Here is a 26,302-nt window from a genome sequence, read left to right on the forward strand (position 1 = left end):
AATATTAATAATATTTATGTGAATATTTTGGGATGTTTCAATGCAATATTTCAAAAAGCGAACATCTTAATGTTGCTGCAATCTTCCAACAATGTTGCAGCAATGTTTCGCAATCAAAATGCAATATTACAATGTTTCAATGAAATCATTCTGCAATGTTCCTGGAATCTCTCTGTGTTGTATGGGATAAAACATAAAAATGCTGTGTATGGAAAAACACGATTTAAATATAATATGTAAAAAGAGAAAATCAGAAAAATAGAGAAAAAATTGTAGAAAAATTGATTCTTTTTTTAATTTTTTTTAAGTGACATTTTTTTATAAGCAAATAAAAAATCTGAAAAAATTTAAAATATATTGTATATGAGACTATCTGAGAATGTATTAAATATACTGTGTATGATAAAATATAAAAAAATATTATACAAAGAGAAAATCAAACTTATGAGAAGAAAAACTATTAGTAAAACTATATTTTTATTACATTTTAGGAGTGAGAAAACAATCATTGTATGATTAAATGTAACATATGTTACCTTTGATTTTGATATTTTGATTTTTTTCTGATATTTTCTGATTTTTATTTGCATTCATTAATTTAAAATTGTCAATGAAGTCACGGGATTTTAGCCAACAAATCGCAGCAAAGAGCTTATGCGCATGCATTTCGATGGTACATACATGGTTCTCCATGCCGTAATGGTCATCATGACTCGTCATCGTAACAGTGCAGTGTAGTTGAGTCAGTTGAGTGTAGTGGTCATGGTCAGTGGTAATGGTGTAATACTTTGCAAGTGCCGTGTTCTTATATGTAATATTTTTACATTGAATTGGACTATTTTGCATAATATCGGATCTCCGTGGATAAAAAAAACCTCAGGTAATTAATTAAAGTCTGGGTCTTGAATTTGCTTTTATGTGTAGTATATTTATTACTTAATGTAAGTATAATATATTTTACATAGCCTAACTTTTTTAATTTGCATTTCTATTTTAATAATTTAAACGCTTTCTTCTCAAAATAGTTTATAAGTTCTAATTTTTTATTATTACAAAATTTGTACTTATTATTATGATTATTATTGTTATTAATAAACTTTATTAAATTTTTGTAAGAGCAAATAAATTTTCTATAACGATTAAATGATAAAGTGTAAAATACTTGTAGATTTATCAAAGAATTATCACTTGATTTTCATATTTTGTAAATGTTTTAATTTTTATATATTATTCTTTTCTTTGTTTCTAGGAATTTGTGGAATAATATTGCCAAACATTGGTAAATTAGAACTTCTGGTTCAAAGGCTATTACCAAGGTCGTAAAGTATAAAGGTAAATAATTAAAAGTATTTATATTTTCTATAATATTACAAGAGCAATTGTAATAAAACTAATAAAACAATTTCAATTTGTTAATTCTTTTTTAATTTTATATTGACTTATTATTCATATGATTTAAGTATGAAGATAGAATTTAATTTCATAGTACAGTGTATTTGCAACGTTGATTATAACGAAATGATACTTGTAGAATACTTATAAAATTATCAAACTCGGTTTTCATACTTTGTAAATGTTTTAATTTTTATATATTATTCTTTTCTTTGTTTGTAGGAAATTGTGGAATAATATTGCCAAACATTGGAAAATTAGAATTTCTGGTTCAACGGCTACTACCAAAGTCGTAGAGTATAAAGGTAAATAATTAAAAGTATTTATATTTTCTATAATATTACAAGAGCAATTGTAATAAAACCGATAAAACAATTTCAATTTAATTCTTTTTTTAATTTTATATTGACTTATTATTTACATGATTCAAGCATGAAGATAGAATTTAATTTCGTAGTACAGTGTATTTGCAACGTTGACTATAACGAAATAATATTTGTAGAATACTTGTAAAATTATCAAACTCGGTTTTCATATTTTGTAAATGTTTTAATTTTTATATATTATTCTTTTCTTTGTTTCTAGGAAATTGTGGAATAATATTGCCAAACATTGGAAACAATACGAGAGCAAGCATTTCATACTTTATTGTTGGCAGACCTCACATATTTTATTTTATAAGTTCTCTCGAAGAGGTGTATGGACGGTTAGTTTTATGAACATATATAAAATATGTTAGATATTTGCAGATATTGCTAATTGAAAAAACTATCATTTACATTTAAATTAAAATTTTAGAATATACAATCTCTAATTATTATAGACTTAATTCTACAAAAATGTATGTATTTTTAACTTCAAATATCTTTGTAACTAAATTTTGAATTAGAATTTCATTAAAGTAAAATTTACTTGAAAATAATATCAAAGTCTTAATTGTGTACATGTTAATTTTTTTTTAACTACGTTGCGATTGACCACCAGCTATTCACTGCAGTGCTTGAATAGTAAAAAAATTCTAGACACCGTTTGCTGTGAATGGATGCAGTGGTCAATTGCAACGTGATAAAACAAGACTCTCCCATATATTAACAAATTTATAAAATGCTATATGAACTTCCAATCACTGCACATTTTTTTCAAGTACTTTTTATGTTTCTAATACTTTTAATACTAATTTATTAAAGATTGTATATAATATTAATTTTTAATTGTAAATCGGAAAAAAATGAATAAAAATATTGATTTATAATGCATTAAAAGTACGTGAAAAAAATGGGCAATGATTAGAATTTTTGAGTGCCGTATGCATGCATGCAGCAATATGAGTCTCATTTGGAGAACGCATTTGAGGCTCATATCGCTCGCACGCATGAATACCGCACGCGTGCGACCAATGTGAGTCTCATATGATGACGCATCTGTCGGATGCGGTAAGCTCACACCGTGCCGATAATCCGCACGGCACCCTCCGTGAACTCACTATGCGCGCATTTTGTTATCTGAGCATTTTTGAAACACTGTGAATTGAAATCCATCAAAATATTCACCTACGTAAAGAGGGTGTAATTGATAACGTTTTCAAGGCGCTTTTAAAGTGCTGATGTGCTATACGGGGCCAATATTGGCAACTTTCCTTTACTTTTTTTCTAAATATCTTAAGTTTTTTTTATTTTTCTTAAATTGATCAAGTTGCAAAATATCGAATATACATATATAATTTTAAGAAATAAAACATTGTGATGTTTTTAAGATGCAAAACTGTAAAAATGAAGTTTTTAAAAACCGCTAAAAGTTTCAACTTATAAAATTCTTTTTGAATTTGTTGTCTACAATAATTTTTCGCAAAGACTTAACGATCTGAATAATGTGCAGTTTTAAATCTTTGAAAATTTTTCTTATTTTTTTGTTGCAAAATATATATTTCAATACAATATAACAAATAGGAACTTTAAAAGACAAAAACGAAAGGTTGGTCACTAGTGGTTATGGTGTACAAAAATTACCCTTAACACGGATTACCTTTAAATTACCTTGGATTACTTAAGATTACCCAATACTACCTTAGATTGTCCAATATTACCTCAGATTACCAAATACTACCTTATAATACCCAAGGTTACCTTAGAGTACTAAAAATTTCGTAATATTTTCTGAGATTACCCAAGATTTTCCCAAATTTATTTTGCTTATCTAAAATTATCTTATACGAATAGCTAAAGTATTATTTCTTCAGATCGATTTTAGATTTTCACTGCTTAAAAAAAAACACAATTTTACAAAACAAATATTTATTGCATACAAGAAACAAAAATATAAAAATTTTGCAAACAAAAGATGTACTATATGTATACATAATAAGAAGTTTGACTACTTATAACGTTTGAGATCTTTTAATATACTAACAAAACAATATCCTATTGAATATAAATATTAAACCTCTGTGAAGTTAGCATATATTAAATATTAATTTTATAAAATAAAAAATATTTAAAAAAAACACTAATAATAAGATCAAATCTTTGTTAAACAATATCACAACTTAATGTTAAATTAAAAATTTTGCGACTGATCAAGTTAAGTATAAATAAAAAAGTACATTTGTGAAACAGATATCTTAAAACTTTTATGTGTATGTACTTAAAAACTATTAAAGTCCTGATGTAACTAAAACATTTTTTTAATCTTTTTGAATTGTTTTATAATCAGTTTTCTATCAGACTGAGAAATAGTTAAAAGATTAACGCCCTGCATATTAATAGGGCCATAATATATATATATATATATATATATATATATATATATATATATATATATATATATATATATATATATATATGTATATATATATATATATATATACATATAAATAACTTTCAACTTTTTGAATGTTATCTTTTTGCGGCCACTTAAAAGCTTATAATACTTAACATAATCTTCTTTATCCACTAACAAATGAAGGTGTTCTCTTGCAAAAGTTTCTATTTCTTCAATATCTTTTTCGTGAATCAAAAGAAAAGAACTTTCCGTATAATATCCTGTTTCTTTCATCACAATTCGACCAAATAACTTGGCAAAATTTTTAAGTTACTGTCAAAATTCATTAATTCTATATTTTTTGTATTAATTTTAGGTGGTAATTCCCTCGATGATTGTTCAGAATTTTCCATTTTGATCGATTTCGATAATAAAACCACAAAAACTGTATCAAGCACAGAGCGGGCAGCATGTCGCAACTTACATCAAGCACAAACCAGCACAAATTCGAAAGAATTTCCGATATGTGATTGATTTTCGTCAGCGAGATGCATCGCGTATGCATATGGGCGAAACAATGAAACAACGAAGTCTTCCGTGAACACAACTGTGTGGCGGGCACAACTTTTTGAAACAGTAGTTCTCAACAATTCTAATACGAATCCGAAAAATAATCAATATAAAGAATTTTTTAAAAGATTTTGCACATATCTTTTCATTGTAGATAAGAATGTATTTCGCAATTTTTATATATTTGTATTTTTAATTATTTTTAGCTTCTTTAAAAATTTGTTTGGAATGACAGGTGGACGCCTGATATGAAACTCACATACCAATTTGAATGGCATTATTTCATTTGTATCCATTATCAGCAGGGAAATAAATATAAACCATTGTTTACTTCGGGAGGGAGAATCCCGTTTTAAGGAATTAAATGATTTACTTTAGGCAAATTTCTTAACGTAAAGAAATTTGCCTAAAGTAGTTTGGCAATTTCGAAATTTTTAAACGCTCGTATATCCGCAGCCCAAGAGAATGCATTACAAGATGTGGTACCGCGAAAACCTAACGATGACACTTTCTAGATTACAAAAAAGCAATTCTTTTACGTCAACTCCAAAAGTTGATTGAAAATGTATATTATTGTAAAAAGATATAACATGCTCATCAATGACGTTCACTAAAAAATCAAAGATTACCTCAGATTATCTGAGATTACTTTAGGAATACCTTGAATTACCTACAGATTATTTGATATTACCCTTAGATTACTTAGGATTTCCTAAAAATTACATAGGATTTCCCAAAATTACACTGAATTACAAAATTTTGTTTGGACTGTCGTTGAATTACCTAGCTCTTGTACAAAAATTACTTCAGTGACCAACCACTCGGACAAAAACAATCACGTATGTTATAGCATACATAATTCATTCTTGCGTCATTTATTTTGACATTAAAATATTTAAAAATACAACTTTTTTTTCAAATATAAGTTGTATTGTTATTATATATAGTTTTAAACTGAAATATCTATTCATCATCTGTTTTATCAGTTCTATTATTTTATTATATTACTTATCGCACACAATATATATACTGTAACATAGTAAATCACATTGAAATGACATACGAATAACGCTGAATGTGAAATACTTTAAATTGCGCAAAGTTGAGTAAGATAATCAAAGTCAGTACAAAAAAACTACATTTATTTTTATATAAACGCAGTTTAACTTACATCTCATTTCGATTCTTTTATAGTTTGCACAATACAAAACCTATTTCTTTGCAAATGATATTTTCATTGCATGTGAAGGTGTAATTTTGAAACCTTGAAGAGCATCTTTTGCCGCTCCAGATTGAACTTCATTTTCAAATTCAACAAATGCAATATCATGTCTGTTAGGTACTAATCGTACTTCTTTGAAGCCTGGGAATTGATTAAACAACATTGATAACATCATTTCACTTGTTTCGTCCGGTAAATTTGTTAAGAACAATATCTGATTAGGTGGTTGTTCAGGAACAGCAGTATTAACAAGTCCTGGATGTTGGGGGACACTAGCATGATAACCAATTTGTTGCGAATGTTTTGCTTGCTCTTTTGCACGTTTCTTGGCACGTTTAGCTTCTTCATCTGCTACTGGAATAACTCGTTTTGGTTTCTTTGGACGCTCTGCAAACGTACCTTTCATTTTGGCAATTATATCACTGTCAGTTTTAGCATATTGTATTCTCTACAAAAACAAACAATTTTTAAGATTATTGTTATACCTGTACGCACGCGCGCGCGTGCGCACACACACACACACACAAACACACACAAACACACACAAAATTAATTGTATCAATTTAAAATAAACAAATGCTGTTGTGTGTGTGCGTGTGCATGTGTGTGTGCGCGTGCATGTGTACGCGCGCGCGCGCGTCGTGTACGCGCGCGCGCGCGTGCGTGTGTGTGTGTGTGTGTGTGTGTGTGTGGGGGGGGTGTACCTGTGCATATGTGTATGCGTGTGCGTGTACGCACGTGTTTTCAATAGACGGAAAAAAATTTGTAATGATTCTAGATAATAAAATAAGATAAAAAAAGCAAAAATAACAAAATTACGATTAAAGTTTTGTTTCTCAATTATAAATGTTTAAATATTCATGTAAAAAGTACTTAAAGCATGTAAAAATAATATAATTAAATAATAAAAGCATCCATATAAAAATATTTCATGAATTTAAAATTGTTATAAAATCATATATCAATCAAGAAATATCACTTGTCACTAAGATCTATTATAGCTATAATTATTAGGACTTTTTACTTGTTTACATTTGTTTTTTTATGTAATTTTAAATATTAGTAATTCACATAAAATATGCTTAAAGTATATTTAAACATTCACAATTAAAGAATTATAATCGCAATTATACTTAATTTTTACTTTATTTCATTTGGAATCACTTCTTAAATTTTTTCCTTGTTGAACATCTTATATATACATGTACATGATGTAAAACATTTTTAATATAAATGTGAAGCATGGCATATAACATATAGAAATAAAATGCAACACAAATATGAAAATCATATGATTCTTACCATTGGTTTGTCATAGAATGGAAAGCCTTGCATTGATCTCAAGGCATTTGTAGCACTTGCTATTTCCTTGAAAATAACAAATGCCTGTCCACGCATCTTCAATGTTTTTAAAGCCACAATATCCAAAATTTGACCAAATTGAGAAAAAATAGCATACAATGATTTTTTTAACTCTTCCTTCTTAATCTTTTCATTTAAATTATTGATATAAATAGTGTTGTTTGGACGAATATCCATTTTCACTAAAAATTGATGTTAGATGCTCTATCTTCTATAAAAAAATAACACATAAGATAAACATTAAACTTCATATAAAAAATATAAATTATAAGAAATCTTACGTATTAATTTTCAAAGAAATTTAAAGAAAAACAATGTGTATATATATATATATATATATATATATATTAGGTTACGTTATATTACAGGTTATGCGTCGATGAACTACGGCCACGGTGTATGTCGTGTACACGGGGGTGAAGCTAGTATCGTGATTTCTTGTAACAGTGAAAAGTGAGACCCACCCGAAAGTGCGAGTTAAAATGACCAATGAGAAAAATGCCTTGATGTAAGTTGGCAAAAGTGAGAGCCAGAGTGAAGTTGGCTGTCGAACTAAAGGGCCTCGCACATGAAATGCATAACCGAGCATAAGCGTAGCATAAGGCCTCTGGACCAATAGAAATCTTATATAAATCAATATGGCGACTTTATGCTGGATGTTCATTGGTCCATTGGTCTTATGTTGTGCTTATGTCATGTTATGTATTTCACGTGCGAGGCCCTTAAAGCCTATTGCACAATGAAAAGCATAGGCAATAAGAACAGGGAATAACAACACACAATAGATTTTGCAATTTCTGATTGATTCGCAGATATTTCTCGTGGCTTCTGATTAGTTGAAATCTATTGCCTGTTGTTATTCCCTGTTCCTATTAGAGTCCTATATAAAGAGAGAAGCGACATCGAACCCCCACCACAACCTTCAGTATCCAATTGAGTCCTCCACCGCCATTTTGGGACCGCTTTAACGTCATCAAACACCATTCGTATCATTCTACAAACAGCTGTGGTCACAATATGGCTGCTCGCTTAACAATCAAGTATCAATCAGATTACCAATCAGAGCTTCAGACATCAATGTCGCTTCTCTCTTTATATAGGACTCTAGTTCCTATTGCCTGTGCTTTTTATTGTGTATTCAGCTTAATAGCTACAGCAATTTACAAAATGCCATTCATTTGCCATTCATTTGCCATTCATTAGTCGTTTGCTAGTGTTTGCATGGCTTTGGGTGCATTCGTTTATGCAGTGGTTAGAGAAGCAAAGAGCGCCGGCAGGTCCCGATAGCGCACATCCTGATAGAACACAAACCACTCACAATGGCAGATGCCTAGAGATTTTCTGTAGGTTAGGTTAGATAAGTCAAGATGATTGGTTGGTAGGCTATCGGGATGTGCGCTACCGGAACCCTCCCGGTTAGCGCAGCCACTGCTCTTTCATCTGCCGATCACATGACCTAAATTTACCGAACGGATTCCTGCGTGAATGGCTGCTCGGATCGTATTGTCAGATATGTACCAACAGAAAATGTGAGCAAAATCTTATAGCGAATTCGCCGTATGTTTTCTGTTCCTGAACTCCCTGAATTAGTGTGTACTTAAAATGAAATAGATATATATTTGAAAATTAGTGAAAGCAAGAAGAAACGTTCCAGTGCACTCTAGTGCAGGAATAGAAAACAAGCCTTTGGTTGGACTGCACCAGTATGCACTAGTGCATATTAAAGTCAACGTATGTACACCCAAGGACTTTGATTCTGTCCATGGGGAAATTTTTCATACTGAGAAGTCGTTATCTTTCTACATACTTACAGTTCATGATTAACGTAACGACCAATAAGCTCTAGTTGTTTCATTAATCATGAACTGCGAGTATGTAGAAAGTGGTGACTTCTTAGTTTGGAAAATTTCCCCATGGACAGAATCAAAGTCCTTGGGTGTACAGTCGTATTCATTATAGTTGCGACACTATTTCTTCGATGGTTTTTGGAATGTAGCCTTGCTCATCGAGCGGCGAACGTAATTGGTTGGATCCACAAGTAAGAACCAATCATGTTCTCAGTTCTCGTTATAGTTGCGCGTTCAGAAACGCATCTAAAAAATAGTGTCGCAACTATAATGAACACGATTGTACAGTCGTGTTCATTATAGTTGCGACACTTTTCTATGATTTTAAATGAACACGATTGTACATACAGTTTGTGCCAGGTATGCCTGGGGTCCGATTCTAGGGTCCACGTTTTGTTCATAGTTGTTTTTACGTTCATGACTATTATAAGCGGATGCTGCGTCAATGATTATAAATGTATCGTAGTGTTAGTAAATTATGTTTTGACAGCCGGTCGATGTAACCTCAGTTTTGATCGGTGAAATCTCCAAAATATTCCAAAGCTTAATTGAAAAGAAACGGATCGAAGCCTTTGATATATTAGATAAGTTGTAGTTTTAAAAATAAAAAATGTTATTATTTGACAATAAGAAAATATACTTTGTGAGCTGTTTTTCTGACGATTACAGGTAATAATAAGACTTGGTGCGAGACATTACCGTATTCTTTAATAAATATAAGGATAGTCAACAACGGAGTGTTTGTGACAATAATTATCAAAGGCTTTGATCCGCTTCCTTTTAATTAAGCTTTGGAATATTTTTTGATATTTCACCGATCAAAACTGAGGTTACATCGGCCGGCTGTCAAAACACATAATTTACTAACACTACAATACATTCATGATCGCATAACGCAGCATCCGCTTATAATAGTCATAAACGTAAAAACAATTAAGAACAAAACGTGGACCCTAGAATCGGACCTCAGGCATACCTGACACAAACTGTACACCCATGGAATTTGATTCTGTCCATGGAGAAATTTTCTAAACTGAGAAGTCACCACTTTCTACATACTCACAGTTTATGATTAATGTAACGACTAGCTTATTGGTCATTACGTTAATCATAAACTGTAAATATGTAGAAAGATAGCGATTTCTTAGTTTGGAAAATTTCCCTATGGACAGAATCAAATTCCATGGGTGTACAATGCAAGGACTTTGATTCTGTCCATGGGGAAATTTTTCAGTTTGAAAAATTTCCCCATGGACAGAATCAAAGTCCTTGGGTGTACAATGCGTTGCATTGATGCCTGGGGTACCAATTTTAAAGACCACGTTTCTTTCTTGGTTATTTTTACGTTCATGATCGAATGCTGCATCAACGATCACCGCAGCATTCGATCATGAACGTAAAAATAACCAAGAAAGAAACGTGGCCCCTAAAATCAAACCCCAGGCATCAATGCAACGCACTGTGCAGTCGTGAGCTAAAAGGGTGCAACACATTTTCTTTGATGTCATCAATCGGCGAACGTAATTGGTTAAATCCACAGGAAAGAACCAATTATGTTCGCCGTTTAATAAACAATTCTACATTCCAAAAACCATTAAAGAAAATGTGTTGCAACTTTTTAGCTCACGACTGTACAGTGCGTTGCATTGATGCTTGGGGTACCGATTTTAGGGACCACGTTTCTTTCTAGATTATTTTTATGTTTATGACTTGTTTATGACTGAAGGTCCTCGCACATGAAATGCATAACGTAACATGAGCACAACATAAGACCGATGGGCCAATGAGCATCCAGCATAACGTCGCCATATTGATTTACATAAGATTCCCATTGGTCCAAAGACCTTATGCTACGCTTATACTCTGTTATGCATTTCATGTGCGAGGCCCTTGAATGCTGCGGTGATCGTTGATAGCAGCATTTAGTCATGAACGTAAAAATAACTATGAAAGAAACGTAGTCCTTAAAGTCGGTACCCAGGCATCAATGCAATGCACTGTACATACACCCAAGGACTTTGATTCTGTCCATGGGGAAATTTTCCAAACTGAGAAGTCAGCACTTTCTACATACTTGCAGTTCATGATTAATGAAACTACTAGAGGTTACTGGTAGTTACGTTAATCATGAACTGTAAGTATATAGAAAGATAGTGACTTCTCAGTTTAGAAAATTTCCCCATGGACAGATTCAAAGTCGCTGGGTGTACAGTCGTGTTCATTATAGTTGCGACACTTTTTCTTTGATGGTTTTTGGAATGTAGCCTTGCTCATCGAGCGGCAAACGTAATTGGTTGGATCCACAAGTAAGAACCAATTATGTTCTCAGCTCTTGTTATAGTTGCGTATTCAGAGACGCATCTAAGAAAAAGTGTCGCAACTATAATGAACACGACTGTACATGTAGTAATACATGTATTGATAACACATGTATTACTTAAATAAGCAGAACAAAATTAAAAGATGGATAATGAAATCAGGGTAAATTAAGAAACAGTTTTATATCAAATTTATTATTTATAATAACTATTTTGTAATAACATTGTCATATCCAACCTTCTTGCGATATGACATTGATACAAAATTTTAAGGTTATTGTTGTACATTAATAGATATGTCCGTGTTGCTAAAATTTCTTGCATATAAAATGCTTTCTTTTTTTTAAATGCCTAACATATATTTATTTTGTTTTAAATATATAAATTTTTGAAAATTACAAGTAACAGGAATGTATGCCCGCACAGGTTAGATTCGCACATAGATTATTCACACATACTAGTGTGCAGAGTATCAGTTCCACATGAGGCGTACTTTCCAAGACGTGTAAATTACAAAAACCAATTGTAAATTTGTTTAGCATTTCTGTTAGAGAGTACAGTGCGTTGCATTGATGCCTGGGGTACCGATTTTAGGGACCACGTTTCTTTCTTGATTATTTTTATGTTTATGACTGAATGCTGCGGTGATCGTTGACAGCAGCATTTGGTCATGAACGTAAAAATAACTAAGAAAGAAACGTGGTTCTTAAAATCGGTACCCCAGGCATCAATGCAACGCACTGTACAAGAGAAACCCTAATCAGCAATTGGTTGCATTAGATATGCATTTCTTGAAAATCCGCGAAATACGCTTTATGTGAAAGAAAGCCTTTAAAATGGCGTAACGTATTTTAGAAGTTACTAGAATATGCAAATTACGCTACGCAAGTTACGCCTCATGTGACGGCACCGAAAGGGTTTCGATAGCGCACATCCCGATAGCCCACCAACCAATCATCTTGACTTATCTAACCCAACCTACGGAAAATCTCTAGGCATCTGTCATTGTGAGTGGTTTGTGTTCTATCGGGATGTGCGCTATCGGGATCCGCCGGACGGCACCCTGACAGATATAACAATTTTGAAGGTGCCATTTGTTTGCTAGTCGTTTGCTAGTGTTTGCATGTTTTTTTTTTTGTTTTGTTTGCATATTAATTAGTTTAAACAAAAAATAAAAATAAAAATTTGGACAAATTTGGATAAGTAAAAAGCCGTTTTAGCCTTTATCTCATAATTTCCTAAATAATTTAGTGTCGAATCGTTTGCTAGTCGTTTGCTAGTTTCTAATATATAAGTATTATTCTAATTACATCGATAAATAATGTAATAATTCATTTATTAATAAATGGGATTTCTATAGTAACTTTAACCCCAGTAACTTTCTAGGTGACTCGGGGTGTATTCCGAAAGTTCTATTGAAAATAGTCTTTTTAATCATAAAGTTGGTAACTAACTGCGCTGTATTCCGTAATGTAAGTTGAATTTGTGATTATTGTTGGCTTGCAAAGATCAGCAGAGAGATTAGTTTAATTTCTTGTATTTTAATTATTTATAAAATAATTGTAATTATGTATTATTGATTAAAATATTATTTACTAACAATAATTTTGATTTAAAAATAGGAATTAAAAAGCACAAGAATTTCCAAAAACTGAAAATTAACTGCAAAGTTTGTAGGATACATTTTTTGATGTTGCCAATATTGATATTATTTTTTAAAAATTTTATTTGATTTTGTATGAAATAAGTATGAAATTATATTATAATAATATCTAATAAAAGTCTAACATTTATAAGCATGGCAGCTAAGCTACTGTAGCTTCTCCAACTACTTAAACAAAATAAATTTTATCATGCACTATTAGTGCACACAAAGATATAATCTAATTTACTTACAATTAATAATTTAAAATTAATCAGAACTTGTGATTTTTAGCATCACGGATTTTTCGAAAATCCATCTTTTGCTTAATTCTTATTTCAAAATAAAAATTATTGTTAGTAAATATTATTTTAATAATACATGATTAGAATTATTTTAATAAATAATACGTCATTAAAATTATTTTATAAATAATTAAATTACAAGAAATTAAACTAACCTCTCTGCTGATCTTTGCAAGTCAACGATAATCACAAATTCAACTTACATTACGGAACACAGCGTAGTTAGTTACAGTGATACCAACTTTATTATTAAAAGAGATATTTTTGATAGAACTTTCGGAATACACCTTCGATCACCCTGCATACCTAAGAGAACACCTCCTCTTGTCTAAAGTAGAGCTTTATGCTCCGTTTCTCTATTCCTAAGTGATTGTAAGCCTTAAAGGGGCTCACACATAAAATGCATAACATAACATAAGCACAACATAAGACCGATGAATCAATGAGCATCCAGCATAAAGTCGCCATATTGATTTACATAAGATTCTCATTAGTCCAAAGGTCTTATGCTACGCTTATGCTCTGTTATGCATTTCATGTGCAAGGTCCTTAACTCATGATGTAAAAAACAAGGTAAAACAACGCGCATCGTCGGCGGCTCGATGCGCGGTAAGAGGCGTGGCTCGATGTGATGAGCCAATAAAATTTGGGTCCAAAGATATCCGCGCAATTTAAATACGAAACAATCATATGTAGTCACACGTACTTAAAATGTAGATGTTGTTAAAAAAAATATATATAAAAATAAAAAATACTTGAAATTTATTATCTTTAACACAAATCACTGTTGCAATAAACACTGATATTATAAACATGAAATACAACAATTTAGCCATACACGTAAGCTCATTCTTATAACTTTCCAAATTTCTTCTAATCCAAGTTTACAAAATTTGAAATAACAATTATCACAATTTTTATTAATGTACAAAGTCTCAACCTTATCTTTACGTTCTTTTTTTAAGTAGCTTTGAATTTCTCCCATTCACCAATTATCTCCGATTTACGTATAAATACAATTATAAATACGTCCCAGTACCGGAGCCGTAACCATATTAAATCTCAAAATTTGGACCCAGTTCTGATTGGTCTAGAGTATGGTCTACTGCGCATCTGATTACTTGTTTCACCTTTCTTTTTACATCATGGCCCAACTTACGCCAAAGTTACAAAATCGATGTTAGGGCCAGTTTCACAACCTTCAGTTAACTTAATCGGCTGATTCTTCTATCGGAATTGACCAATCGCATTTGTCGTTAAGTAAAATTAACAAAAAATAACCAATCACGATTGACATTTAACCGGTTAGTTAAGTTAACCGTAGGTTGTGAAACTGGCCCTTATAATACTAACTAATCATAATCTTTCCATTCTTCTGAGGAGTACTCGTGATTGGCCAATTTTATAAGATCGATGTTGTAACTTCGGAGTTAAGTCGGGCCGTGTAAACGTGCCGCATGTTTGCAGGTGCTGGGTGCACTGTAAAAAAGTCCAAAGAGGTTAGAAACTGCATGTAATTCATTATAAAAATTTAATAAAAACTTATAGGTTTAGATAAAATTATATAAAATAATTCTATTCTATTTTAATATATATTGTATATATATTCTATAAAGTTAAGTTGGCCCTAATGAAATATCAATCGTCTTTACTTCTACTCCACTTCCAATGAAAACAGAATACTAAACTTGACCTGCACCAAAGTGAAACCGAATTGAGCGTATTAGTGGAAACTAGACCCATAATCAATTATTCTCCTCATATTCAACTATGATTGGTCAATTTTTTAAGGCTCAAGGCTTATTACATCTATTGTAGATCGGAACTAAGCCGTAAGAAATTGACCATAGTTGATTATCTTCTTTATATTTAACTGTGATTGGTCAATTTCTTGAAGTAACGGCTATTATAAATCAACCCTTAAGATTGGTTTATGCAGGCAATAACCTAACTTAAATTATGCCGGAACGGGTAAGAAATTGATCAATCATAGTCGATTATTTTTCTATAAATCAATTATGATTGGCTAATTTCTTACTAGTTTTGGCATAAATTAGCGGTTATTTGCCGAGCGGATCTCGATAGCACACTACGGGCCGTATTCATAGTCCAAGCTCAAGGCAGCGCTTAAGATAGTCTTGGCCAAGACCATCTTATTCAATCAAGATCGTCTTAAGTCATAAGAATTCATAGTCGCCAAATAAGGTGACCTTCGCGAAGAAGATTTTGCTCAAGTAATTCTTATTTGATTTGACATCGACTTGACGAAGATGATCTTAAGATTGTACACCCAAGGACTTTGATTCTGTCCATGGGGAAATTTTCCAAACTGAGAAGTCGCTATCTTTCTACATACTTACACTTCATGATTAACGTAACGACCAATAAGCTCTAGTCGTTTCATTAATCATGAACTGCGAGTATGTAGAAAGTGGTGACTTCTCAGTTTGGAAAATTTCCCCATGGACAGAATCAAAGTCCTTGGGTGTACATTATTTGCCTTTTGGCTATTTTCGTAATATTCCCTAGGACTCCTCCAATAGAAACGTTGCATTTAAGTAATTTTGTATATTGTAATACTATTTTATATATTATTAAGCTATGATTTTAATTTCATTTGAACTGAAGAGTTAACGGAATCGGCAGGTAATTGTTAAGTATTATTAATTAATATTAAATATTGCAAATATATACCAGGGATGGCCTAGAGTATTTCGCTCGAGCACAAAGAAATCCTTATGATAAGCATATTTACATTCGTCTTTTACCGTGATGTCTCTCAGTTTTTACGAGTGATCCACATTTTACACTGCCTGATAAAATTGCCAATAAAATAGCCTCCAGCACAATTCGTTTCTAGTTAGCCGATATTATTTCTGCATGAGTAGGCGCTCAAGATAAACCAAGGTGATGATGACAATTCAGCGACTAGCTGAATAGCTGAGCTGTATAAATATATATATATATATATATATATATATATATATATATATATATATATACGAGGTGTGTTCAAAAAGTATCGCGAATTTTGTGTTTTTTCAAAAATTATTTATTTATTCATGAATATCTATTTTGTCCCCTTCAAAGTAATCCCCATGAGATATTATACACTTGTGCCAACGGTTTTTCCAATCTTCGAAGCACTTCAAAAAATCATTTTTTTTTATCTTGTTCAGCTCCTCCTTCGATGCCGTCTTTATCTCGTCAAGCGTAGCGTAACGTCGTCCTTTCATGGGCCTCTTCAGTTTAGGGAACAAGAAAAAGTCACAGGGGGCCAGATCTGGGGAATACGGTGGCTGCGGCATCATTAGTGTGTTGTTTTTGGCCAAAAAGTCGCGCACAAGCAACGATGTGTGAGCAGGGGCGTTATCGTGGTGCAAAAGCCAATTTTTGTTCTTCCACAAATCCGGGCGTTTCTGGCGGATTGCTTCGCGCAAATTGCGCATAACTTGCAGGTAATATTCCTTATTGACCGTTCTACCCTGTGGCAAGAACTCATGATGCACCACGCCCCTGCAATCAAAGAAAACTGTCAGCAAAACTTTCACATTCGACCGAACTTGGCGCGCTTTTTTCGGTCTTGGTTCGTGCGGCAGCTTCCATTGAGATGATTGAGCTTTGGTTTCCACGTCATAACCATAAACCCACGATTCGTCACCAGTTATGACCCTCTGGAGCAAATTTGGGTCGTCGCGGACAGAGTCCAACATCTCATTAGCAATGTTCATGCGATGCTGTTTTTGGTCGCAATTGAGCAATTTTGGTACGAATTTCGCGGCGACCAGTCTCATGCCCAAATCATTGATAAAAATCGAATGGCACGAGCCAATCGATATGTTTAGGTCCTCAGCAACTTCTCTAACGGTGATTCGACGATTGGCAAATACCATTTTCTCCACTTCATTAATTTTTTCGTCTGTGGTTGAAGTGCTCGGGCGTCCGGCACGCTCTTCGTCGTTCACATCTTCTAGGCCTTCTGAGAACATTTTGTACCACCGATAAACGTTGCTTCGGTCCAAGGTAGCTTCTCCGTATGCCACAGTCAACATTCGGAATGCATCCGCGCACTTAATTTCGTTTTTCACACAAAATTTGATACAGGTTCTTTGATCCATTTTTTTGAATAGGTAAAAATCGAAGACGATCCAAAACACGTGCAAGCAAAGCAGCTGTCAACAATTAAGTGAACATTCAAAATGGCCGAGCTTGTCGGCATAAGTGAGAGACATGAGTACCAACATAACGCCACAAAAAGATCGAAATTCGAATATACGTAACCCGCGAAAATTCAAAATTCGCGATACTTTTTGAACACACCTCGTATATACAGGGTAGTCAAAAAGTATCGGACCCCCCCAATATTTCCGTTCTCTTGCATTTTACAAGAAAATGTTTCAGACAAAAGTTGTAGGGTTTAAAAAGATCTATTTACTGATCTTATCAGTTTGACCTTGGATGGCGTCGCCAAGGTCAGATCGAAATTACATTAACTTTTTTAAATGGAACACCTAACTTTTTATTGCATATTCTTGTAGCTTATCTCGAGACCTTTCCAAAACACTACAAGAAAGTTTATTTTCGTTGAGTACTTTCCGAGTTGTGAGGCTTGAAAGCTACAGTGTACTGTAGTGTGGGTCCAGCCAGTTAAGGCAAGAGTGGCGTGTGGGTCCGGCCAGTTAAGGCAAGTGTAGCGTGTGTCCGGCCAGTGAAGGCAAGTGTGGCGTGTGTCCGGCCAGTTAAGGCAAGTGTGGCGTGTGTCCGGCCAGTTAAGGCAAGAGCACTACAGTACACTGTAGCTTTCAAGCCTCACAACTCAGAAAGTACTCAACGAAAATAAACTTTCTTGTAGTGTTTTGGAAAGGTCTCGAGATAAGCTACAAGAATATGTAATAAAAAGTTAGGTATTCCATTTAAAAAAGTTAATGTAATTTCGATCTGACCTTGGCGACGCCATCCAAGGTCAAACTGATAAGATCAGTAAATAGATCTTTTTAAACCCTACAACTTTTGTCTGAAACATTTTCTTGTAAAATGCAAGGGAACGGAAATATTGGGGGGGTCCGATACTTTTTGACTACCCTGTATATTTGCTTATGTTCACACCGTCCTTCTAAAAAATAAATTTATTGTTGTAATGCAATGTACCACATGCAGAACAGTTTTTTCTGATTTGTGTCATTATTGATATTAATAGTTTAAAATTTAATACTACACTTAATTTTGTACACTTAACCGTAAGAAATTGGTTAATCGTCGATTATTTTCTTATAAATTAACTATGATTGGTCAATTTCTTACGGTTACGGCTATTATAAACCTACTTTAAGTAATTATTAACCAGCCTTAAGAATGCAGAACTTTTTTATTATCACTACAGATTTTACTTCAGATTAGAGTCCTATATAAAGAGAGAAGCGACATTGATGTCCGAAGCTCTGATTGGTAATCTGATTGATACTTGATTGGCTAAGCGAGCAGCCATATTGTGACCACAGCTGTTTGCAGAATGAATCGAATGGTGTTTGATGACGTTGGCGGTCCCAAAATGGCGGTGGAGGACTCAATTGGATACTGAAGGTTGTAGTGGGGGTTCGATGTCGCTTCTCTCTTTATATAGGACTCTACTTCAGATTAGAGTCCCTAGAAGTAGAGAGTCTGGACATCTGTTCCTAAAATGTCGGTGATGATTATGTCAGTGTATGTACGTGAGCTTTATGTGTGTGTATGTTTATTGTTGTGTGCACTTGAACGTGTTGTATGCTGTAATCACATTGGCTAAAGAGGATTAAATAGGGATCCGTATTGGTGCTGCCATTTTAGGTGCACAATCACGTGTATCCAATCACGTGGAACCCCGAGATGTCCAGACTCTCTACTTCTAGGGACTCTACTTCAGATCAATTAAAAGTATGACCTTGGCCTAGTTTACACCGAGTACTTGATACACGTACTAACTAGTAATTTTCTATTAAATTGTTTTGATTTCGGCAATAAATTTAAAAAATAGTATATTAAGTTGGTATAATATGAATCAAGATAATTAAATATATGTATTATGTATACACGTATTGTCGACAGTAAGATAAATTAATAGAAAGTTACGGGGTGTTTACGATAACTAATCGGATCTCGGATTGGATTGAACAATGGTACTCAACGTAGGTATAGAAAATTTCCCTAGGCTAATCGGATTGACGATTGCTGTCTCAAATGTAATCCGATTAATGACGAAAGCGTGGAGACCGAGAAGCATGCTTGAAAAGTAAGTCTCTTTATTTTTTTAAATAATAACACAAAAAATCAAAGATAAAGTTAAAAAGAATGATTTGAATTTAGATTTATTGTAATTTTTTTTGTCTAAACACTGGATTTCGTTTAAATTTCTGTTTGTAAAAATTAATTAATCTATTCTAAAGTTTGTGGTTATATCGGAAACAAATCAAAATTAATAAAAAATTATTAATTATTAGGTACATATTAAAGCATATAATATTTCAAGTATATCATATAAAATTCCTGTTTATTATAAACTTAGTAAAAATAACTTTGAAATTATTTAACTACATTATACATTAATCAATATTAATTTATGTTAAAAATCAATAATGTCTCTGAAAACGTTTTTTTTATTCTTTTCCAGATCGTAAATAAACTTCAACTCCAAGAATAAATAAAAATTACTGGAAAATGGATTGACATGAAAAAGGCATTATTGAACAATTTGTGCTAACTTAAAATTTGTAAAATCTGCTATTCTTTGTTAGTTGTTCATTAGAGAGTAATAATATAAGAACGGAATATACATAAATAAAATTAATATAATTGTATGCATATATGATGCGTATATTATTACTCTCTAATAAACAACTAATAAAGAAAAGTAGATTTTACAAATTTTAAGTTAGCACAAATTGATATTGTTCAATAATGCCCTCTTCATATAAATACATTTTCCAGTAATTTTTATTTATTCATGGAATTGAAGTTTATTTACGATCTGGAAAAGAATAAAAAGAACATTTTTAGAAACATTATTGATTTTTAACATATAAATTAATATTGATTAATGTATAATGTAGTTGAATGATTTCAAAGTTATTTTTACTAAGTTTATAATAAACAGGAATTTTATATGATGTGCTTAAAATATTATATGCTTTAATTTGTACCTAACAATTAATAATTGTTTTATTAATTTTGATTTGTTTCCGATATAACCACAAACTTTAGGATAGATTAATTAATTTTTACAAATAGAAATTTAAACGAAATTTAGTGTTTATACAAAAAATATTACAATAAATCTAAATTCAAATCATTCTTTTTAACTTTATCTTTGATTTTTTGTGTGATTATTTAAAAAAATAAAGAGACTTACTTTTCAAGCATGCTTCTGCGTCTCCACGCTTTCGTCATCAATCGGATCACATTTGAGACAGAGATCGTCAATCCGATTAGCCTAGGGAAATTTTCTATACTTATGTTGAGTACCATTGTTCAATCCAATCCGAGATCCGATTAATTATCGTAAACACCCACGAGTTAGTACGCGTATCAAGTGCTCGATGTAAACTAGGCCTATGACCGGAGCACGCGAACCACTTAACCTCCAAAAGCCTTGCTTAATACGTCCTCGGACACGTCTTCGCGAAGATCGTCTTATTTATAAATGTGTGCGTGAAATAAGACAGTCTTAAATGACTATGAATTAATGACTAACAAGGTAGCCTTAAGAACATGCTTAGATGTGTTTATGAATCACATTAAGACATTCTCAAATAAGATCATCTTGAACAAGGTAAGCCTTCAGCATTTGCTTAAATCCTGCCTTGTTTTTCGACTATGAATCTAGAGGACACCTTAAGATTAAACTTAAGGTGATCTTAAGACACAGTATATACAGTAGCGCAACTCTCCCGATTTCAGCGTGTACGAAATTGAACTGCACATGCGCGAGCTAAGTAGGTAACCAATCACATAACAGATTTTCTGTCGCATTTTCTCTTACTGTTTTTCTATAGCTCTTTCTGTCACACATTTAAATGCCATGTAGAATTCGGTTAGAATTGGCGGGAGCAGACGTTTAGCTGTACATCAGCTGTATAGAAAAGTGAAAAGCTGTGTCAAAAAAAATAGATAGTGAGAAGTGTTCAGTGCTCAGTGGTGTTCAGTGACTGAGTGGAAATTAATATTAACTGTCGAGGAGATAGTTTCTATTATTCCCCGTATGATCTAAACATTTATAGAAAGATTTTACGTATCACTCTTAAATACACTTCGTATCAAATTTTTATAATCAGTTAAAAATCTATAAATTATGTATATGATTACAAAGTAAAGTTATTTAAGCCAAATGTGTATAAACAAACTTATTTTTACCTTTCTAATTTGTCCCATGTAAATTTCACCTTTCACTGTAAGAATGTGCTCTCTGATTTAAAGCTCTAAGACTCAACTTATGTAATTAAAAATATTACAAGTATTAGAACAACTTAAATTTCTTTATTTTATCATTATAAACTAGATCTAAATGTTTAATCATCAGAAAAATTCATTGTAATAAAGATAAAGCAATAACAGTTATGATTTAGATTCAGTTTTGCGAAAGCGAATTACCTCTAAGACTCAACTTGTGTACTTAAAAATATTACAAGCAATATAACAACTTAAATTTCTTTATGTTATCATTATAAACTAAGTCTAAATGTTTAATCACCAGAAATATTTATGAAAATAAAGATAAAGCAAAAACAGTTATGATTTAGATTAAAAGTTTAGAATCACCAAGATGTTTCGCTTTCATAACATTGAATCAAAATCATTACTGTTATTGCTTCATCTTTATTATAATAAATATTTCCAGTAATTAAATATTTAGACCTAGTTTTTAATGATAAAATGAAAAAATATAAGTTGTTCTAATATTTGAAATATTTTTAATTACACAAATTGAGTCTTAGAGGTATTTCGCTTTCGCAAAACTGAATTTAAATCATAAGTTATTGCTTTATCTTTATTATAATGAATATTCCTGGTGATTAAACATTTAGGCTTAGTTTATAATGATAAAATAAAGAATTATAAGTTGTTCTAGTGCTTGTAATATTTGTTTTTACACAAGTTGAGTTTTAAAGGTACTGTTTTCTCTTTATTTGCACTCAACGTTTTTTTTAAATTTTACGCATTTTTTTACAGAAACTATATATATATATATACACACACACACTTTCTTTTTTATCAATATTTGTTGAATTGTATATATATTTTTCCTTTGTTATATATATTTTCTTTATTTACATATTTTTTATTGTTTGAATAGTATATTGCGTGATTAAATACTTATTTATATCGTTTTTATTTAATTTATATCTTAAATATAACAACCAACTTGCAAATAATACGTTTGAAAAAGAGAGGGAAATGATAAAAGGAAATGATGACAAGGGAACAGCCGTTGTACTTGAAATGAAATACATATACATTTCAAGTTTAGTGAAAGCGAGATACAACATTTTAGTGCAGCACCAAAGAGCAGATCTATGATTGGTTACCTACTTAGCTCGCGCATGTGCAGTTCAATTTTGTACACGCTAAGATCAAAGGTGCCGACAGGGAGTTGCGCTACTGGATATACTGTGCTTAAGAATAAGTTCCGACTATGAATACGGGCCTACCACTCACAGTGATCGATGCCAATTTTTTTCGTTGGTTGGTTAGATAAGTCAAGATGATTAGTTAATGGGCTGTCGCACCGTGTGCTATCGGATCCGGTCCGTTATTGCTTGTATAAGGATTAGTTTATAATAGCCGTTACCGTAAAAAATGAATCAATCGTGGTCGATTATTCTTCTATAGATCAACTATGATTGGCCAATTTTTTACGGTTACGGCTATTAATAAACCAACTTTAAAGGTTGTTTTAAAGTTGGTTTATAATAGCCGTAACCGTAAAAAATAATCCAAATATAAATGAACTCTAAAAAGCCTCGCACATGAAATGCATAACAGAGCATAAGCGTAGCATAAGGCCTCTGGACCAATGGGAATCTTATGTAAATCAATATTGCGACCATGGTGGAAGTAGACACGGTGTGCGCGAAACTCGCAAACCACGCCCCTTTTTCGCATCGAGAGTATGGCTGTGTTCCGATATTAACTGCCAGTACTGAAAATGTATAGTATAGGTGACATGAACTATAAATTTTCAGTACTGCCAGTAAAAACGGAACACAGCCACTGTAAGTCCCCAAGTCTGCCAACTACAAAAAACTAAATGTTTGATGATATCAGGTTACTACAACTGTTTTGATTGCATCTTTGTCACACTCTGCTATATGTTCGTTGTGTCCTTTTCTCTGATACCTGATACATATCATTATGTCTCTGAAGGGTACCAAATAATGTATCCCTCTGATGAATTAATTCATATTAGTAAAATTGTTGAAAAAATTTATAAATTTTCATGGTGACTACTTTTCCCAAGAAAATTATGTAATACACAAAATAATTACACTTGTTAAAGAAAATATCGAATACTATCAATGCATTCTCGATGAAATATTATAATTAATGTTTGGTACGAACTCGTACTTATATACGAGTAGAAAAATAAATAAAAAATATGTTCAAAAAGATAGTAGATTAATGTTAACGTTACGGCTGAAGAAGGTCAAGTAAGACCGAAACATTTCGTAATCACAATCTTTTTAGATTTTAATAAATTTATTAAATTAATAATCGTCTTGCTTGTTTACGGCCTATAATTAATCTGTGATTTATAACACGAGCGCGAAACCATTGGTTTAAATATATCAGAGTTTTTTTTATATAAATAAAAGTCGTTTATTATTATCCTTCATTATATTAGTTTTTTTCCTTTAATATTATCTTACATTTATATACTTTATTATTATCTTACATATCGTAGTTGTCGTTAAATAAAATTGACCAGAAATAACCCACATAGAACTAAAACCTCCAATAGACGTCTAATGGACGTCTGCCGTGGAAGTTTGGACCTTCCAGTAGACGTCCCATAGACATCCAATGGACGGCCACTAGGCATCCACAGTTCCGCATTGCGCACGTCCATTGGACGTCCATTAGACGTTAACAACGGATGTCCATTAGGCGTTACGTGGATCATTAATAAAGGGTTCATAGAGCCTTAGTGGATGACAAACCGACGTCACGTGGATCATTAGTAGAGGCTTTATGGAGTCTCAGCAGACGTTACTTAGATTATTAATGGACGTGTACCGTGGAGGTTCGGATCTTCAGTGGACATCTAATGGACGGTAAAAAAATTTTTTTAAAACAAATTTTATTATTTTTATAGCTTAATCTGTATTCACTGTTTCACATATAACATTTTAATTCACTAATTACAATTACGTATTATTTTATAAATTTTTGAAACGTATTGGCGCCGGCAGGATTCGAACCTAAGATCTTTGGAACGATAACCTAGTATCTTAACACTGAGCTAAACGTACACTTGTCAGATTGTTAATAAAAAGTTATATTTGAAGTAAAGCTGATTTGAACAAGAAGAAACTGGCGTCTTGGGTATCGCGCAAACACTCTTATTAACCTTTTGTTTATTTAGCCTTAGATATTTTTAATATAAATTATATAAATAATTAAAACCTGTTTCTGCCCATGGCCAAATCAGTCAAAAAACAACAATTAGAAATAGTATAGTCAAAGCATGAAAAAACATTAATGACGTAAAAAGCCCGTTGCCAAAGTTAATTTTGCAATTAATTGTTATAAACAAATTGTCAAAAACTGACTGTAGAGGAGAACTGATTGCGCCAATCGATTCACCGAGAAAAATTACTAAAAAAATATATATGACGCTTTTTTAATTGTCATAGTTGTTATAATTGTTATAAACAATTAGTTGCATAATTGTTTTGATAAAGAGATAATAATCAAATTCCGTAAAGAGAGCGCATGATGTACGTAATTTATCCTTGTTTAACTTCTGGTGATCAACAAGGATAACGTCATGCGCATTATACGCTTTACGGAATCTACCTGACTTCTATGATAAAAGTAAAATCTCATGAAGCTATAGAAATTTTATGGACTTCTAATGGACGTCCATCTGACTTCCACGATGGAAGTAAAATCCTATGAAGTTATAGAGGTTTAATGGACTTCTAATGGATGTCTATCTGACTTCTATGATGGAAATAATATCCCATGAAGCTATGGACGTTGGATGGATGTCTAATGGAGATCTATCTGACTTCCATGATGGAAGTAAAATCCCATAGAGCTATGGAGATTTTATGGACTTCTAATGGATGTCCATCTGACTTCCATGATGGAAGTAAAATCCCATGGAGCTATGGAGGTTTCATGGACTTCTAATGGACGTCCATCTGACTTCCACCATGGAGATAGACGTCCTATGGAGCTATGGAAGGGCAATGGACATCCATTGGAGGTCAATTTCTATGTGGGAATCAATTACAATTGGTACTGAACTGGTCACAAACAGGAGATTTTAAAACCAGCTCTTAGAAATTGTAATAATATTACGATATTCTTTGATTACTATGGAAAAGTTTATTTATAAAAGCCCGCGATGCTAGAAATGGCTAGAAATCGGTCCGAGTTCTCAGATCGAAAAGTTTGTAACCAATCAATGTTTAGCTTTTACGGAAAAGTGACAAGCTAATTGATCACACAGTTCTCAGCTCGAAAAGTTGCACCGAGTTTTAGCATTGTGGAGATGAATCTTAAGATTTTCTTTTCAAAATTATCGACATCTTCCATACGTTTTTTATATCGAATTTAATGTACATTTTATTATAATTATACGATAAGTGCAATCATACGACATTCACGCACGTATATGATAAAAAGAGACC

General features: G+C 32.3%; 1 protein-coding gene and 1 long non-coding RNA gene across 4 annotated transcripts; one reads left to right on the plus strand and one right to left on the minus strand.

Annotated features, from left to right (window-relative positions):
- The first annotated feature begins 680 nt into the window (after positions 1-680).
- On the plus strand, positions 681-5,020 carry LOC113004286. Its single transcript, XR_005574504.1, has 5 exons — positions 681-880; positions 1,250-1,332; positions 1,615-1,697; positions 1,978-2,098; positions 4,526-5,020. It is a non-coding gene; the product is annotated as an uncharacterized LOC113004286 (long non-coding RNA).
- Positions 5,021-5,696: 676 nt separating this feature from the next.
- On the minus strand, positions 5,697-7,797 carry LOC105194458 (U1 small nuclear ribonucleoprotein A). 3 transcript variants are annotated; one of them, XM_039448033.1, is made up of 3 exons: positions 7,670-7,797; positions 7,244-7,514; positions 5,697-6,389 (listed from the first exon to the last, which is right to left on the minus strand). In XM_039448033.1, the coding sequence occupies exons 2-3, from the start codon at positions 7,478-7,480 to the stop codon at positions 5,931-5,933; spliced, it is 696 nt and encodes a 231-aa protein (XP_039303967.1). In that variant the 5' UTR covers positions 7,481-7,514; positions 7,670-7,797; the 3' UTR covers positions 5,697-5,930. The 3 variants fall into 3 exon arrangements, with proteins under 3 accessions (XP_039303967.1, XP_039303968.1, XP_025986167.1); XM_039448034.1 differs by having other exon boundaries at positions 7,660-7,756; XM_026130382.2 differs by having other exon boundaries at positions 7,585-7,726.
- Positions 7,798-26,302: the final 18,505 nt, after the last annotated feature.

This window comes from Solenopsis invicta, chromosome 4 (genome assembly GCF_016802725.1).
Source record: "Solenopsis invicta isolate M01_SB chromosome 4, UNIL_Sinv_3.0, whole genome shotgun sequence".
NCBI lineage: Eukaryota > Metazoa > Arthropoda > Insecta > Hymenoptera > Formicidae > Solenopsis > Solenopsis invicta.

Bases quoted from the DNA above. Each gene is read 5' to 3' on its own strand.
- LOC105194458 (XM_039448033.1), bottom strand. From the start codon at position 7,480: ATGGATATTCGTCCAAACAACACTATTTATATCAATAATTTAAATGAA. The intron at 6,390-7,243 runs GTAAGAATCATA...TTGTTTTTGTAG, and splicing joins CATTCTATGACAAACCAATG to AGAATACAATATGCTAAAAC.